At 40.2% G+C, this 19638-nt stretch overlaps 1 protein-coding gene across 1 annotated transcript in view; it reads left to right on the top strand.

The window, feature by feature from the left end:
- The window catches only part of ush2a (Usher syndrome 2A (autosomal recessive, mild)), a 158258-nt gene that overhangs the window by 9574 nt on the left and 129046 nt on the right, over positions 1-19638 (top strand). Inside the window, exons 6-13 of the mRNA XM_077519899.1 lie at positions 3919-4054; positions 6892-6955; positions 7436-7537; positions 7730-7919; positions 8066-8274; positions 9697-9918; positions 11626-11719; positions 19065-19260. Coding sequence (XP_077376025.1) covers positions 3919-4054; positions 6892-6955; positions 7436-7537; positions 7730-7919; positions 8066-8274; positions 9697-9918; positions 11626-11719; positions 19065-19260 — 1213 coding nt within the window. The remainder of the gene's footprint in view (positions 1-3918; positions 4055-6891; positions 6956-7435; positions 7538-7729; positions 7920-8065; positions 8275-9696; positions 9919-11625; positions 11720-19064; positions 19261-19638) is intronic.

Genomic DNA, 19638 nt, shown 5'->3' with positions numbered 1-19638 from the left:
GTGTTTCTTGTTCAGCTTTGCTTTTGTCAACACTTAAATCTTTCTTTTATTGGACCTTTCATTCCAACATCCCTGATTCACTCCCCACCCCATCCCTCTTTTTATCTCACTCGCTTGCTCCTTATTGACAGCTTCCCTGGCTGTGTTAGTATTTGTCTTATCAGTGAGTGGCTTGTCACTCATTCAGTCAAGGTAGTAGAGCCTCAGGGGGGTTGAAGAGAAAGTGAAGAGAGTTTGTGGATGTTTGGACGCGGAGATTTCATGTTTGAGAGGGGGCGAACGAACATGAAAAGAAAATAGAAGTGTCTATGACAACAGACACAATTAATCAGTGTGCTTGTGGCTGGTAGGTATCTGATTTGTGTCCCTGCCGCCAAAACAAAGTATGTGCTCACCAATAAAGAGATTTAAAAAAATTTGACAATTCATTTTCACACAGGTCAGTGGTTTTCTTTAACGACGTGTGTGGTGTCTGCACAGTAAAGCCGGCCTGTTTTGTATGTAGTGTTCTCCTCCGCCTCTTATATCTGTAGCTCAGCACTATCAAGTGAGCTTAGAGGAAACACTGTGGTCCACACTGTGTACTGAGCCACAGCTTGGCAGAAGTGTGAAAATGGAGAAGAGCTTGAGTCAAAATGCTCCTCTACAGATCACTAAAAGCTTTCCACTCATGGTCTGCCGTCCCTCGCTTTTACAGAGGCTTAGGTGCTTGCCAGGGTTATTTTTTTTCCCCTACAAGGAAAGGATGATTTAAACGGCCTTAGAACAATACATTCTTTAGGAGCAAACTTGAAATAATCAATTATGTAGCAAAAAAAAAAAAAAAAAAAGTGTCATTATTATGGCAAACTGTAACATGATTTTTGCATCTGTGGTTCCCTCAAAGCTGTCTATAGTCTGAGGTGTGTATGTAATATTGAAAGGTGTGTGAAATTGCAGGCAGCAATTGAACAGTTAACCTTCACTTTTCATGGAGGTTGGTGACCAATTCCCAATGCTCTAATTGTGATATACAGTACAATGTATACAATAGAGATTTGTTATGTGCTCTGAGGTTGGATCCCAAAAAACGCAGACACAAATAAGATTTTAACTATTTATTCACATCGAGAGGCGTGGAACAAACTTGACTAGACGAGAAACAACGAGAGGAACAGAGGTAATAATCCAACAAAAACACACTTCTCAGACCGGCTTATCTAGACAATGAATTGATCTGATTGGCTGCGGCTTGACATGTGGGTAACAGGACTGACATGGTATTATCTGATTGGCTGTTGACCAGATAAAGAGATTAACACATTCACTGCCAGCCCAGCAAAAATGCATTATTTGACGTCTTTTTCCGTCAATGGCAGTCAATGACTTAAGATAAGATGTAACCAAAATTGATGGATTTTTAAGCAACATTTGCCTTAAAAAAAAAAAAAAAAAAATGAAAAAAGGAGGCTGCAATATAATCACAAAATATATTGGCACATTGTGTTTAACACATTCACTGCCAGCCCAGCAAAAATACATTATTTGACATATTTTTCTGTCAATGGCAGTCAATGAGTTAAAGATTCTTGACATCACATAGCTTCTGACCATCTTCGGACCAGTTGAAACTAGATGCTGGTTACATCAGTTCAAAACAGACACTTGACCTCACGTTCATGACCCAAACATAACCCTTGCATGACAGTAAACATAACCCTTACATGACCCTAGTCACGACAGTAAGCATAACCCTTGCATGACCCTAGTCATGACAAGATTATTCACAAGACCTCGCCCTCTAAAAATGTTCATAATTGCATTAGTAACATACCCCAAACTACGATCCCAAAACGCTTTACTTAGAATCTCAAATGCATCTTACAACAGTAACCATATACCAAATGGCTTACATGATTTGATTAAGAAAAATGCAGCAAAAATGTGTTCCTGCTTTATAACCTGTGAATATGACTACTTTCCTACTAGCAGTTTAAGGGTTTGATGCTATGATACATAGATTGCAAAATGACACCAAAATGGCACTTTAGAAAAATCTGCGAGCAGGTGACTTTGTGAAACGCTGGGGGTTCACATACTATTTACGTTGTGTTTAGAACAGAAGTTTCCATATAAACAAAGGAGGGACTAGTTAACTTCATAGTAGTGTTTTAATGTTACTGGACTAAATGGAGCCATCCAAATGAGACTATATTCTCACCACTTAAGAGAATAATGTATAAAATAAACTTCTGTCATTCTCAAAGAGTTCTAAAATGATTGGAGTGGAGTGGTAAGGGAAATAAAACAGCAAAAACAGATGAATCGAGGAAAGGAAAAACCTAAGTGTTTATGAGAGCTAACAAAGAGGACTTGGCTGTGTTTCAGAAGGGCGCGTGGCGGCGAAGGAGGATGAAGCGCTTCACTATTCATTTACATCAGCTCTGACAACTGCCTCACATCTCCCCAAGAGCCACACTGCTCGGGCTTAAAGATTCTTAAAGTGGGCCCTTCTTCTGGTTCTCTCTCTGACTTTCCCTTTCCTCCCTCCTCCCCTCCCTCCTCTTACGCCCATTCTCTCCTGAGCTCTCATGTGCTTGCCAGTCTTCAATCAGCCATCATGAAAGTGTCTGTCTGTGCGTCTTAACCATCCTCTGAGAGGCAGACACTTGTCTGGGACTGCCTTCATCCCCTAAAGGCGTTTTTTTTTTTTTTTTTTTTAACTTGGACTTATTTCCCTCCTCACACCTTTTCAACTTCCCTAAAGAGCTGACAACAAATGAGAGCGACAGGGTGTGAAAGGAGAGGTAATGATTGCTGGGAGAAGTTGTGGTCAGAGAGAGATAACACTTTATGAATATCCATTCACATTTTTTTCATTCATTTGCTGAGGCCAATACAAAACAAAAGATGGTTGATGAAGTCAATCGAACCGCCAGATGGACCATAGCAAATGAATGATAGAAGAAGGAGGAAAATGGAGGGAGGGTGGGGGTCTTAAGAATCACGATTATCAGTATCCACACAGGGTGCTTCCCAAAAACGGATTTGGAGATTGCGCAAAGGGAAAGAGTGCGAGAGCACACATTAAAGTTTTTCTTATGGAGGTGTCTTGCTCCCCCCCGTGGGTTTGATGTGAAAGGGAGCTGCCGCTGCTTTGACGATGTTGTCGGCTGCGCCGTTTTCCATATTCATGCTGCAGATCGAGAGAGGACAGAGGCAAGAGCGCAGAGATTTTTGGTCAAACAGAAAGCTCATTTGCGCTGAGGCAGTTTAGCCCCAGGCTTTCCTGCTACTGGGGAAATGAGTTGGAAGATTAGTCGTATGTATAATTCACACGCGCACACGCACGCGCACACTGGGTCACACAAAGATATGCAAAAAAAATAAAAATGTGTGTGCACTTTTCGAGATTGATGCACAAGTTGAATGCACAGACAAGCTGCCCTTTTGTGATGAAATGAATTTGCAATTCGGTTACTGCTGCGTATCTTAGGGTCCAACTTTCGTGCTTCAGATCATTGATAAAGTAATAGCCAGTCACGTATTAGAACATTCGCATAATCTAGTCACATCAGATCCAATAAGACAGCAGCATCACATTTTTACATACAAAGAACAATATTGAGTCAGAGAGGTAGTAACTCAATTTTGTGGAATGCCCCTAATGTTATATAATTTGTAATTTGACAAGTATTTTGAGGAAAAATGATGACGTCGCACATTTTTCAGTTTTAACTGCCGTCATGACGTCAACATGAAACATTGATGTTTACGTCTGCGTTTTCCACAAGACTTATTATGTGCTGAGCATCATGTGACCAGTCTTTGCTATTTTGACGACCCTGCTTAAGATGTTGTTGCTGCACACACCTGTGATACTTAATGAAGACCTTCCCGCTGGATAACTTGAAAGTGGTCACCCTGACTGACTTGCAGGTGCACGACAGACATGCCAGTCTGTTCCTGAATGGGCTGGAGGAGGATGGGACACCTTTTGAGACCCAATCGCTGCCCAGCAGATTGCAGGACAGCAATGAGGACAGCACCATCCGGGTGGGACTCGGCTCCAAAGGTAAAGATGGCACCAATATTGGCAGGTGATATTTGACGAACTGGTAACATTTTTGTTAATTACCTACCCAATTTAAAGCACAAAGTCTTTAGGAATGTTCCAATAATGTGTCTAGAGTTCAGTTATCTTTAAAAAATAAGTAACCAAAGGAAGATATCAACTCATCCACTGTTAGAATGGTACATTCGACCTCGGTCCGCCAACACCAGGATGTACCCTGACCAACCCCCAAGTGAGGGGAAAAGGGTAGGCCTACTGGACAGAGACTGGTGCGGTTGAGGCTAGACTTTTACGTGGCATTGTTTTCAGGCAGTCCAAACCCTAACCGCCGAGCTGCTTGAAAGAAGTACTGGAAGTGGAATGCATTAAAAAATATATATATATAAAATAGTGGCGGGATTTTGCGGGGCAACCCCCTTGAAGACCCTGACTGAGAATCTGTGAATGTGCCTAATGTGCAACATGTACATGTGTACAGTACATTAGTTTATCTTGTATTTCTTCATATGATGTCAACGGATACGCTACCTTTATGCTCCCCCACTTTCAACGACACATTTGTGATTGATTGGTGGTGCCTGGGAGCCGTCTCTGAGTCAATAGGAGAGAAATTGAGAGAAAAATGATATCCGTTCATCTGCAGAGTGATGAACGAGTGTTTTTCTTCTCGTTTATCAGGCATTGATCCCTGGTTCACTGCAGGTAGCATCTGATAAGTTGAAGATCACATCAGAGGTTGTGATCAATACAAGTGATTGGCTCTGCCGTGTGTGTGTGTAGTGTGTGTTGATCGTCACCCCGGGAGCTGTGTCTGGAATTTTGATCAGTGAATTGATTGTGCGAATGCTGATCAGATGTATTGATTAACAACTACGTCTGTTGTTGGTGGGAGAATTCTGTCTGATGAGTAACAAGAAACAAATGTGTAACCAAGATCACATGTAAAAATTTGTTCAAGAAGACAGTGTACTGTCCAGATTTAAAAGGGAAGTCAACCCCAACATTTTTTTTTTTTACAACAATATGTTCTATGCACTAGTATCAATATGGCATTCTGGTTAATATTGTATTAGTGGAATATGAGTTAAGCAGCTGTTTTTATCCACATCAGGGGCCTGCCATTTAGCCATTTGCTGTTGACTGAAGATGACATCAATCTTGCTCAGTTAAGGTCTCAGTTAACAACCAATCACAGCGCAGCTTCAGAAAACAGGTGAGCTATGATTGGTCATTGCCTGAGCCCTGTGCAACATTGATGTCATCTTCAGTTGACAGCAAGTGGGAAAATGGCCTCCCTCTAGATTGATTAGAAAAATGGCTGGATTTTGCTTCACAACACATATTCCACAAATGTAATATTTATCAGAATGTCATGTTTAGACTAGTGAGGCCATCTATAACATATTATTGTCAAGAAATGTTCAAGGTTGATTTCCACTTTAAATAAATGCATCACAACATAAACATCTGCTTCTTTAGGAGAAATGCATACAAATCACAAAAAGCATGCATTGCTGCTGGTATCTGCTGTCAACAGTTCCTACGACATGAAATGCAAAAAAGCCACTTAGCGATGCAGCGGATGACTGAAACACGGAGTTTGGAAGACAGAGACAGAATTAAGGCTTATACCTTGCATCATCCCAGTAACAATAGGCAGAGTGCTTTACAGAGGAAGCCATAATCCCATTTCCACACGCTAAAGAAATCCTCAGCCAAAGCCTCAGGCTGCACAACCACACACTGTTCGAACACACTTAGATCCCGTAACGTTCTCGCACTCTCATTCAGTTTTTGACACACACACACAACCACCTCAGCACGCACGCTCACAGCCGGACAATGTAGATCGAGCCAAACGCGGCAAAGCCTCCCTCAAATGCAAACGCGCGCACACACCGGCGTGCGCATGCATAGGCTCACGTTTGCAGTTTGTCGGAATACACAAAGTAAAGCTTCTAAACGCACACACTCCAACAAAGCTAGACATGGCAGGGCTTCTGTCAACGCTTAGACGATATCCTTTTTCTAAGAGTTGTAGTCAAACTAGACAACTTTGTTGGACACTAAAACACCTGGGTTCTCTTTGGACCAACATCATTGCCCGTGTTTGTTTTAGTCTTTCATGTTCAAGCCAGCATTGTCACGTTTGGAGGCTTGTGTGTTGAGATGTGTTCACTTCTGGGTTGGATGGCGCCTCTTGTGTAGAGTCCAATCATTTTCTCGCACACCCTTTCTTCTCGGCATCAGTCGGCAGCACACTTCATCACAGTTTCTCATATGCGACTAATTCCTACCAGTTTCTTATGGCTAAAGCTTATTTTGAAGTTTAGAGCCATTTGAAGCGTTTGATGGCTTTATGGAGCTTATGAAAGCCAACTATCACACTTGTGAGGTATAAAGCCCAAAGGCAAATGTCTTCACACAGTTCTGAATCAGTTAAGGAAACATAAATCTGGCAGATATATTACACAATTCCATGCTAGAACCCATTTTATGTTATAGCATGAATGTGCGTGTGTGGATTAATTGATGCTGAATGTTCAGGAGGCCAAATGTTACCATAGCATCTTCGCATCTTAGCATCTCTGGTGAATGCCAAATGCTTTACATCTTGCCAGGCTAATGCAAAGGCTTTTAAAGTCCCGCTACTCTTTAGTGGCACTGAATGCAGACTGCGATTGGTCTTTGTCAGCCTTGGATCATGAACCAAGCTTATATGAGTAGCATAAGGGCCGCTTCACTTAGCTGTTATCAAGAAACCGATAAGATAATCTACTAAATACTGTGAAATCCTCTCACACCACAACTTAGTTTTTTTTTTTCCATCTCTCCAGGGTCCAATCAGTTCAGGGGGTGGATGCAGGACTTTAGATTTTATCCTGCCACTTTGACCAACAGGTGAGGTGGATAGACAGATGCTTTTGTGAATGAATCGAAGAAGGCTGCCTGACGTTTGGAATCGAAAGATATACTGAGTAGTTGTGAATGATGAATAGTTGAAGGAAAAAAAAGGACAAGTCTAATCCTTGCATCTTAAAATCTATACAGCTTCCAGAGGATTTTCCTTCGAAATTCAATACAAGACAATTAGTGTTACTTTTGGCAGTCATGCAGACAACTAAGGACTTAAACAAGACAAATTATGCCTATTTTGTGTTTTGTGTTCAGTCAAAAACCAATTAACAAGTGTTTAAGGATTTCATTTTAAACATGAGGAATGAAATTTGTGGTCAACCTTGAATGTAAATGCATTGTGCTAAACGTTAAGTGGCTGTTTTAGTTGAGAATAAGTGTCATTTAATCATTTTAATCACGCAGTTATTCTACCTTATCAAATACTTCCATTGCATTGTTTAGCTCCACTTATTTATTCAACAGGGAAATAATGGAGATTTATTCAGGTGTCCTGCCACAACTCCATTCCCAGTCTGAGTGTCGCTGCCCTCCCACTCACCCCAGAGTGCACCCCTTCGTAGAACGGTACACTAATAATTGGTTACGTCGTTTTCTTTCTGTTTTTCTAATTCATTTTATTGTTATAGTGAGCATTATACAGTAGCTAAACATTGAAATGCTTTTTATATATTTACGTTGAATTTTGATTTTGTTTTGATTTCTCATGCATAAATATTGCTTGCTATAATGCCATATATTTTGTTTAACTGTGAACAGATATTGTATCCTCAATGCTGTTGAGGACACCACCAACGACCGAGTCTTACGACTAAACCTCAATGCACATCCACTCGCTTATGTCAATGATCAGGACATGGGTACCGTGTGGCACTCAAAACTCATGACCGCACAGGAATTGGACAAAGGGTTCACTATTACCGTGGATCTGGCAAATGGACAGTACCAGGTAACTCAGTGCTTACTACATGCACCCTCATTATTTTCTTCTCTTTAAACACGCTTCATTTTAACACCATTTGTTGAAGTTGCTCCTTTGGAATATGTTTTTGGCGGTGCAATGTTGTTTTTTTCAATCCCTTTACTCCGTTTCAGGTATTCTATGTCTTAATTCAGTTTGGTGGCCCGTTGCCTGAGTCACTTTTGCTCCAAAGGCGAAGACACCCTGATCAACAGAACAGCAGCACCAGAGCGCAGCCCTGGTTGGACTGGCAGTACGTGGCTAAAGATTGCCGTGTATTCGAGATGCCGAACAACGGGCCGTTGCTGACACCGGACTCAGTCAACTGTCTCCAACTGCCCAGGTAGCCTACAATACCTGTTTGAATCCTGATTGTTAAAAAGTGCGTTTTAAAGATAACATGTAGTTCTACAAAGAAAATAAATAAATACAAAATAAAAAAAATTCCATAGGCAACTGCGAGCTATCACTAGGATTATATTTGAGGTCATAAAGTTTTAATAAAATAAGTAATAATTCAATCTTAAACATTAAACTAGACTAAGTGCAATTTCTGGAGAAATTGTGCGGGAATGCTGAAAGCTGATTGCTAAGATTTGAATGCATGTGGAATGCTGACGAAGAAAATTGAGAGATAAATTATGAAATGATGACCTGGTTACTGGACAATGCACCTTACCAACTGTGCCAATGAGCAGTATCAAACACCTGGTATCGATGATAAGATATATGTATGGAAATGGTCATGGAAAGTGAAACTTGAGGTATATGCCACGGAAGAGGCGGGACGTGATTTTGCACATCAGTTTGTTTCGGGTTGCGAACGCGCAACCGAGGGGCACAAAGTTGGAAGCACAAGTATTTTTGACGCAGCTCACATGTCACAAACCGAACCGGAAACAAACTGATGTGCAAAAACAGTCCCGCCTCTTCGAATGCTTCAGCATTCCCACAATTAAAAAAAAAAGGCCACATTTTAAAATCCCACTTGTACATCAATGCAAAGTGAACTTCTAGACGCACACTTTATTCTGACTCTCACAGTGACTGGATATTCATCCGCCTACAGTCGCCTTTGCAGATTACTTTTTCCAGGACCTCCTTTGATACCAGATACACCAAACTTGGAACACAGTCTAACACACGCGCACACACACACTGCGTCCCACAGGCTACATTTTGGCAGATCTGCTGGTATCAAGGCCCGAGTTGGCACAAGATAGAACGGCTAGGGTTACCTACCTGCGTGAGATCAGAGATTATGTAGTCATTGCTCATTTTTTGCTTGACTGGCAGATGATATCACATACAACTGTGCCTGGCACACTCGCGCGCATCGGTTAATTTGGCATGAGAGCAGTTATACCTCGCGTTGGCAACATAATAAAACACTTTCTGACCTTAGCGGCTGATAATCATATCAATAAGGGAGAGCTTTGTTTGATCCTGGAAGATTTGCGTTGCTTATCTTGTGAGATTTATTTAATCCTGCAGGAGACTTCGTGCCCTGTGAGTTCAGTCGAGTGTTTGTAAAGATGAATGCAAGCCCGTTGTTTTAAGTGTTTTCTGATCATCGCGACGTGCTCTGCTCCAGGGCATCCCTTTTGCGTCTTGTTTGCCTGTAAAAATACAAATGTATTGTTTTATAGATAGCAGATGAAGAGTTTACCTGAAGCATTTTAACAGTATGAAGTTTAGTATTTATTTATACTTGACAGCATTTAGTGTGTTTTTGGCAATTATGGCATTTTAAAATATATTCCAGTGAAACGCACTACTCCGGCGGGAACATCACAATCAGCCTGCTGAGCCCGGAGCCAAACATGAGGCCAGGCTATAATGATTTCTACAACACGCCCGCCCTTCAGAAGATGGTCCATGCCACTCAGGTGCGGATACATCTAAGAGGACAATACCACACCAGAGCAGCCAGCGTGGACCAACGACACAGACACTATTCCATCAAAGAAATCACAATCAGTGGCAGGTGGGTTACAATTATTGAATCTAAATATTCGCGGGGGATGTCAACTGAGCCTTACCGACAAAAGGGGAAAAAAAATGCAAGTAGTTAAACATTTAGAATCGCAACTATGGTCCTCAAACACTTAATATCATTTCACAATCATTTTACAAAGTTACACTTCAAAATAAATGCTTTATAGATTGAGTTTGAAAAGATGTAATCATTTTAACATCCTGAAATGTGTGGGTTCCTTTGGTTTAATTTTTTAATGTGGTGTGAATGTGTTGAAGGATAATTCTCAATCATCATCAATCCTTAGACTGCAGTATCCTTCCCGATGTTGTATGTGAGGAACTTCAGTAAATTTGTTATGGTAGTATTTTTCAACCACTTTATGAACACATTTGGGTATTAGAAAGGAAGATCCATCCAATGCTGAGTTTAATATGAGCTTTGAGAGTTACTTTAAATACATTTTTCTATTAGACAGACAGCATCCATTTTTATGGCTGGTAATTATGGGATTATACAGGAGGCAATCATTTCTTACAGTCCTTCCATTCCCACTTAGCTATTTTAATTAGTAGCTTGTTACTTTTTAGTAAGTAGAATTTCATCTTGCGTCCTCTTAATTTCCTCCCATTCCATTTTCATCTGGTCATTCTGTGAGAAAGTGTAGGAAAAAAAAAAACACTAATGGGCAACAATATCATGTAAATGTGGAGGAAAAACACTGAGGAAAAGTGCAATAGTCTTCTGCAGGGTAGGTGATGTCAAATGTAAAAGTAGTTCATATTTCATGACATTTCGCAGAATTATTGCCCCTTGTCATAGAAAAAAACAAAAAACATCTATATATCTGTATGTTTTGTTTTTTTTCTTTTTGTCTTTTTTGCAGCATTCAATAGATTCAAATAATTTGCCTCACTGTACTGTCTACCATCTGTCACCTGTTTTTCCCTCCTTCTAATTTAAAGTTGGGATTCTATTATGTCTATTTTTGCTGTTTTTGCTGTCATGATTGATGCCTATTTTTGTCATTTGACGGATATTATGTGAAGGTTTAACCACATCTCTTTGCAGTCATCAGAACACATACTGTACCACAAAATGATCAAGTGAATCTAATTAAAACATGTCATTCACAAAGAAAAAGCAAGCCATTATTTTCAGGTGCAGACAAGCATGAGAATGTAACTTAAAAAAAAAAATTGCAAACGCTGTACATCTCAGGGGCAGTCAGTCGGCTGCATCAAAACAATGCAACTTTCTGCAAACACTTGTTAATTATGAATGGAAAAGCCCTGTGTGCTAATGTGCATCACATTTCATTAATCTAGCCACTGGAGAACAGAAAAATGGCACAGCGGGAGCAGGAGGTGAAAGGATACACAGAAGAACGAATGAAAGAAAGAAAATCATCTGAATGTCTGAATGAATAATTAATCGGCTGTCTCGCTGCGCGTACGTGTGTGAAAGAGAGCGAGGTGGTTGTCTGCTGCATGTTATGTTGCTCTGATCATTTTCAGCATGACATTTATAAATGTTGAATGGGAGCTTCCTAATGGCCCTTCTATCATTCCATGAACGTACTGGTCAAAGCGTAAACTTTGAAGCAGGAAAAGCGTTTCATCTATTTGCTTGGTTATTGCTGTAAGAATTGTTATTGTTTGTGTAAATGTTGTCCAGTATAGCACTTATCTCATATTTCTTGCTCTTTGGAACCAGATGTGAGTGTCATGGCCATGCGGATCACTGCGATACCAGCGTGTCCCCCTACCGCTGCCTGTGTCTGCCTGAAAGCCACACTGAGGGAAACAATGTGAGTAGCAAACATTTTAAATATGAAATGTATGACAAAGCGCATGCAAGTACATATAATGATAATTACTGTTAATGCTAAGTGATATGAATCTGTGCGTAAGTGGCTTCAAAATGATTTTTTCATTACTCACAGGGTTGCATCATACATGGTTTAGGTCAAAAATACAATAGGCCCATGCGCAATGACAGACATATTCAAATTTTAATTCTATACTATTAGTAGGTGCTACCCCCACTCTACAACACATTATCTACAATCTGTATAATAGAAATTCCAGGACTGGTGCCCACTGTTATGTTCTGAGGTTGGATCTCAAAAGCGCAGACACAAATAAGATCTTAACTCTTTATTCGCATAACATCGGGAGGCGTAGAACAAATTTGACTAGACGAGAAACAATGAGAATGCATCCAGAATCACGAGACGCCAAGCCCCCTTGGGCTGTCGCAATGCATAGAGGAACAGAGGTAATAATCCGACAAACACACACTTCTCGGTTTGTCTTAAATAGTGTTTTGATCAGATTGGCTGTGGCTAGACATGTGGGTAACAGGACTGACATGGAATTATCTGATTGGCTGTTGACCAAGTAAAGAGATTAAAGATTCTTGACATCACGTAGCTCCTGACATCACATAGCGTGTTTCCAGTTGAAACCAGATGATGGTTACATCAGCTCAAAACAGACAAAGGTTCAAAGGTACCTTATAGAGTGAATACATTGAAATCTTGCATTTTCAGTTTGAAATACATCTTTTGTGACACCAGTCCTGGAACTTTTCTGACACACACCCTTGTTGGTCATCAGTAAAAAAGTTCTGTACGCCTGCATCGCCTCACCTGAGCAATGCTTGCGTCGCGTGTTGGTTGGCTTTCGATGCTAACCAAGACAAAAATGTAATTTGTCACATAAGGAATTTAACTTAATAAGACATTGTCAATTATGTTTTGTCATCCTGACTAATACGCATGAAAAATCTCTGCTTCTGTTTCTCTTTTCCACCCTTGTTATCTCTTTTACCAACGTGACCCCCCCCCCCCCCCCCCCCCCCCCCCACTCTTCTCCATCCTTTGTCGACTGCTCTGTCTCATGCTGTCTCTCCTGGGTCTCCGTTGAAATAATGTCTTAAATCGACTAGAACAATGACATTCCCTCAGCATGCATCTCTAATCAGATGTCTTTCTCTCTGTTTTTCTTTTGCTCCATTTCACTGCACTTTTTCTTCAGCACTCCTCAATTCACATTGCCTGTTTGTATGCATTTTATTAATTTTAATCCATCTTTTTGCTGTCCCAGGTGTGAAATTGTTTGAGTCATAATCAGGAAATGTCCTTCAATGAATTATCTAATTTTTGAAGACATTCATTCTTAAATTCTTAACATACTGTATCTATTAATGGTAGAAGATACTAGATAATTTATTGTAAGTTTAAGAAGACAAAAAAAAAGCCCATTGATTAATAATCATGACCATCCCTAGTCTTTCTGTTTTCTATCTTAAATACTGTAACTTAGATCTTTTTTATTGTATCATGCAAATTTCTTTCACGTGGAGGTTTTGGTGAAAGCGTTCAAACATGCACACAGGTCTATCTGTGTGCGTACGTGCGTGCGTGCGTGTCCCTGTGCATGTTCCTCCCAAAGCCTGTGCGCGTCATCCCTCACAGTGAATATTCAAGACCTTTCTTCTTTCTGCCTCCGTAATAAAAGGCTGTGGGGAATATTAGCGTTTAATATTGCATGTGTTCTGTTGACTTGAATCGGCCCCGCACCATGACGGATGTTCAACTAATCTGCAGAATTTCCACAGTGACATTAAAGTGACAGAAATGCTCAGACACGTGTCAAGATGATCAACGGGGGCCCAGGAAGACATACACTTATAACTCGCGGAAGCTCAAACGCACTCAAACATGCGCCCCCACTCTTTCTCTACTGTGTCTTTTGATGCTTTCTTCTGAGCACTCCGAGTCACACTTAATCTGTCATTCTGTCCCTCCACATCTGATGGATTCAGTCACATCTGAAAACCATATCATGTATTGTATTTCATATCCCGCCATACCATACTATGCTGTGGGCCTGATTTACCATGATCCCAAATAGTGAGTACTTGAATTGGGTGTTCACACATTCTAACAGATTGCACACACTGTTGGCAACAGGTGTAAAAGTTTTGGGGAGCGCGCCATATTTAAATGACAAGTTTAGCACCTTATGTTGATGCTTTTCACTATAAAAGCGCACAATTATAGTGTTAGTAAATAGGGGTGTGAATTGCCTAGTACCTGACGATTCGATTCGTAGCACGATTCATAGGTCACGATTCGATTCGATACCGATTAATCCCGATACAAATTTACAAGTCCATTGTTGTGATTTTTTTTTATTTAAATTTCGAAAATACCAATCAGCAAACTTGTACAGTGTAAGATTTGTATGAAAATGTATTATTTATTTATCTGAAACTTCAGTCTTATACAGGTTGTAATCTGTTTCATGTTTGAACAGCATTAAAATAAAATATTAAGGCTTAGTGTTCCATTAATATAACATTTGTCCATGCTTAAGGTGTGAACCCTAAGACGTTTTGATAAATATTTTTCCATCAAAAATAGATATTTAAAAATCGATTCGGCCGCCTATTGAATCAAGTCGAGAATTGCGCGATGTAATATCGCGATATATTGCCGAATCGATTTTTTTAACACCCCTATTAGTAAAGTAATATGGCTGTATTAACATGGCTGACATTTCTATGTGTTTTCTATTGTGTTTAGTTTAACTTGGCACTTTTCTGTATGCGTTTGCATCTGTGTGTGATGGATATTGATAGGCAGTGACGTTAAGAAGGGCTGCCCAGCATGTCTGCTGTAAACATCTGCTTCAGCAGCAGATTTGCACCTAGGCCGGGGTTAACCGGGTTAACTTTAGATACACACAAGACGAGTGCGTGCGCACAAACACACACACACGCTCGCATTCACGCACACTCTTGGGGCACGACCTTTCCAGTGGGAGCGTGAAATTGGTCATGGCTTTTAGGATAAAACGAGTTGCCCCAACAGATTATCGCACAGCGATGCTGCGCATGCACATGCTCGTGCGTGCATACACACACCTACACACGCGCGTACGTGGACAGTTGCTTGTGACAGGCCATCTGAATGTCGACACATCCATTAGAGCAGGCTTCTCACTCAGCAGGTTTTTACGGAACATTCACAGGGAAAATATTATTTACTGTATATTTTCTTTTCCTACATTTTGGCTTAACTGTTATCTTTTAAAAGCCTTAAATGATCTTTTCAAATAAGTTTATGTAACATAAAAAAAAAAGGTTTTCTAAAATTGATTTTAACCAACATTCATACAGCACAAGGTATATTGCTGTCCAGCCTTATAGTCCACACAACCTTAGAATCAATGACCTCTTCTACATTACATCTTAGCTTAGTCTAAAGACATCCACTAAGATTAGATAAAATAATCCTTTATTGATCCCCAGAAGGGAAATTATGTGTAGTGGGTAAAGCAGCATGCAGATAAAGTTTACAAAACAAATTTGAATAAAAGTGTGTGTAAAAAAAAAAAAACTTGTATAGTACGAGGTACATGAGCTGTTAAAAAAACAAGTCTCTTACTTGCATATAATGTTTTTCTTCCTCTCATGTAGTCAAATATCTTAACCAAACGTATATAATAAACACAAGTATGACACGTTGCAGTTCTATTTCACTATAAACTAAAACCTCAGTAATAAGATAATGCCCCAGTGGCATTATAATCAAAACAGCGGTTGTTGTAAATTCAATGGAGGAGGTTTTGTTTTTGCCTCCATTCCACTGGTGATTTGAAAAAGAAAGGGAGAAAGAAAGAAACCACCGTCGTCAATGTCGTTATTGCTTTCTTTATCTTTTATTATTGTTAAAAACTCAGATCCATAGGTTTTGTTGGTCTTTTAATGGACATACATTCTATGTGACTCACTTTTGTTTCAGAACCTATTCAATTTTGCAAGTGTACGTTATGAAATCATATAATTTATCAATAGTCATATAGATAGATGTATAGATGTTTTTAAAAATAAAATACAAGGTATTTCTGTAATATTGTCAATTTTCAATCAGTCATGTAAGAATTTGTAATTTTGCAGTCGTAGTAATGTCCAAACTTCAAGTTATTTATAGACACGTCGCTTTGGGCTGACTGATTGTCGAAAGACAAGTGCGAATAGAATTGATACCATACAAACTTATACAATACTACTTTTGTCGCTTTTACTGTTTACGGAAAACAGAGCGCCATCAAAATCTTTTGATATGAAGAAGAGAATGAACGTGCACTCTTAACTCCCAAACGCCAATCCCTCGACTAATTAGCAGGCTGCAAGAGAGGGAGGGTAATGCAACATTGAATAAAAAGAAAGGGGGGGTAAATCCTCCTCGCTTTTCATTTGCTATGGTAATATTTCCTGCTCACATACTCCATGTAGCTATGAGAACAAGTTGGGGGACGCCAGAGATGAGGGGGAAGTCTGCACTAAGGAGAGAGGTGGGAAAATGAGCAAAAAAGACTTGAGGAAGACGGGTGGGAAGACGGTTGTACTCAGGTTGAGGAGACGGAAGGGGCACGATAAGGGAAGGATGTATACGGGAGAGTCTTGTAAACTGGCTCCATCTTGCTCTTGAACTCCTTCCCAGTGGATGACACCAAGAAAAGAAAGCTACAACAAGAGCTGTCTATTCAAAGTGCAGAGAGGAAAGTACTTGGATTCACTTTGATGCAGTTTTAGGACATTGAAATGGGCAAGTTGAATAAGATTTGGGCATGAATAAAACAGTGGCAGATTGTGTTGTGACGACTGCACAAACAGGAGCATGCTGGCAAACCTGCAGGAGTTCCTCGTGTCTGCATATGAGGGTCTTGAAAGGCTTTGTCTACCGCGTTGTTATATGCTTTTGCGTCGAGTCTCCAGAGAATATCTCACTGCCTTATATGATTTTGTTAATAATCACGCCCAAGGGAACAGCCATCTGAACAAAAATACAGACATGCAAACAGCTTGTTTCTTTTCAGGGTGATGCTTTTTCTTTCATGCTTCTGTGACGTGAATGAATTGATTGTTTTTGTTGATCCCTTATAGATGCATTACAGCAAGTAAGCAAACAAAAAAAAAAGTTGGAGTTGTTTGCCCATTTCAGCAATAACAGCATCCCCTCTTTTTTTTTCATTTTTATTTTTTTAAACGTTTTATAAGAATTTAGACCATCGCTGTAAAATGTCCATCTCTTTTACCAAACTGATCCAATCTCGCCTACAATTACAATACAACTATCCAAAAATATATTAAGATATCTTTGTCTTCTATCAACCGTCTTAGGTTGCAAAGAGGAAGTTCTACATTTCCCTCCACATTTACCACAAATCTGCATATCACTAACCTGGCAATAGCTAGATGGATATTACATATCCATCTGGTACCTCGCCACAGTAATTTCGTCGGGAAATGGCGGGACATTCTGGACAATAATTCGAGTTGATTGGACGATGCGTCATTCTACACGTTTTGTTTTAGCCAATCACGGCCACGGGTGAAACTTTTGTGTTCGTTCTTGTCAAAGACGGGGAAAAGCACGAACATCTTACCAGCTCGAAATGCACGAAGCGCCTCTCGCTGTTCAACATTCAACAAAGAAACGGTGAGTAATTCTGCGAGAACAGAATTAATTGTAGCGTCCATTTGTCCATGTTGGGTTTGTTTGTTAGCCCCTGCGTCGGCGCTGGCTCCCTGGTTTCATCACAGTTGCATATCCCGCCCCCCAAACACAATGTCACTCTGTGATTGGTCCAAACCACTAGTGGTTCGGGAACGGCGGTTATCTGCGGGGACGGTACTAGATGTATTCTCCGGAGTTTGTGAAGTCACAAAAAACGTGAGAATTCATCTTGCGAGAGCAAGGTTAGCATATCACCCTTGTTCTTAAAAAAATGGACGCCACACACTTTTTCTCCATTCCTCAGGCATCTTTTCACCTTCTACAATTGTGTTGGAACAACCTGGTCGAAAATTCCACAGCTAATGCTCCTACATCTATGTCGTATGTCATCTTCTTGGAAGAAGGAGGCTTTCCTTGTATATTTTACTGAAATTCCGGTTGTCTTTATAACCAATGAAGTCTCCCACTTATTAAACAGAATGCAAAGGTATTTTACCTTATTTCTGTTCACACCATTTTCCTCCTCCCCATTATACATAACACCCTACCCCCATTTCCCTCTCCTGTCCTCCCACACTTTCCCCATCCTCTGTATGTCATACCTAATAGGCCCAGTGCAGGTCTGCATGTGTCACATAAGGGAGGAACTCCTGTGTTTTTTAATACATTTTTAATCCCACCATTTGATGCCCCCCTTGTCCACCGTAATTTGTACTGACTGCTGAACAAAATCAAAGGACTTGTACTTGCTGTTTCTCGCCTCTGCTGCTGCACCCTGCTACAGAAAAATGCATTTTTTATTTTATGCAGCCCCACCCTGTGCGCCACACACACACACACACACACACACACACACCCCACACACACACACACACACACCTTGCAATGTTTATTTTGACATGAAAGTATGGCTGTGAGAGAACGCTGGCTGTTGCAAGTCATTCCTCATTAGCGATCTGATTTCCCTGCGCTGTGTGGATGAGTTGATTTGTGTGTAAATGCATGTCTTCCTATTATTATAAAGTATATAATATCTCATAGTTATCTCTACAGTTGACTATTCTTCTCTCACACTTTGTATTTTGATTAACAAGGGCCGCTGATTTTTGTCTTCATTTTCCTCCTCTCTCATTATGTCTCATTCATTCTTTGTTCTTTAAAATGAACTATATGTCACGGGACTGTTTTTTTTTTTTTTTTTAATGCACAATGAGAAAAGGCCTTTGTTATTAACACAATGTTTTATTTCATGCTGCTTGTGTGTGGCCCATGCTTTGACAAAATTATTCTTCGAATGGGGGCTGATTTATTCAAAATCTTTCAGAATGGTCCTAAACAACAGCGCTTGTAGCTCTTAACTAATTGTTGTCAGGATTGCCCAATTGTAAAATACATGTAGCTCAAATGTTTTTATAAATTATCTCGCTTTGTCCAATTACTTTCGAGCCCCTGGAACTGATGGTCCTCTGCAAAGGGCTTTAAATAGTTATTCATTAAGTGTAAATGTCTTAAATGAAAGTTCACAATCTACACTTGACTCACGTCTAGAATGTTGTTGTTTTTTGGTTTTGTATATTTTGATTGTTAAATGAATATATTCATAACTATACATTCTGTCCAGTGCCAGCGTTGCGCATCCCTCTACAATGACAAACCCTTCCGGCCAGGTGATCAACTCCAGCCAATGAACTGTCGGCCGTGCCAGTGCCATGGCCACGCCCACTCCTGTCACTACGATGCCCGAGCGGATGGCCATCCAACTGAACAATATCTGGGAGGAGGAGGAGTCTGTGACAACTGCATGCATAATACAATGGGTAATGTACTATTAATAACCACATCCAGCAGAACTTGTTCCAAGTCATTTTTTGAAAATGTAAATATATTTGTTACAGTGTTTTGTGATTCATCCTTTGGATTTTACATGCTTTAAGTGGTTGTATTTTGTAGTTATTATACACATTATTGGAAGCGCCAAGGGCCTTTCTTCAACCTGCTTCTTTATTGGGCTTTTTGTACCTGTCAGTCCTCCATTTTTTCCCCCCCTTGCAAAGTCACTTTTACCACTACTGAGACAAATGAAGTTGAAACGTAAATGGTTTATAGACTTAGTGGCTCTCTTGATCTCTAAATGGTTTCTAGCAAGTCCCTTGATTTCTGGCTTTGTGCTTTTTACACGTTTTTGTCCCTCTCTT

This window comes from Festucalex cinctus, chromosome 4, assembly GCF_051991245.1.
Source record: "Festucalex cinctus isolate MCC-2025b chromosome 4, RoL_Fcin_1.0, whole genome shotgun sequence".
Taxonomy (NCBI): domain Eukaryota; kingdom Metazoa; phylum Chordata; class Actinopteri; order Syngnathiformes; family Syngnathidae; genus Festucalex; species Festucalex cinctus.
This window is presented reverse-complemented; position numbering and strand designations above follow the sequence as displayed.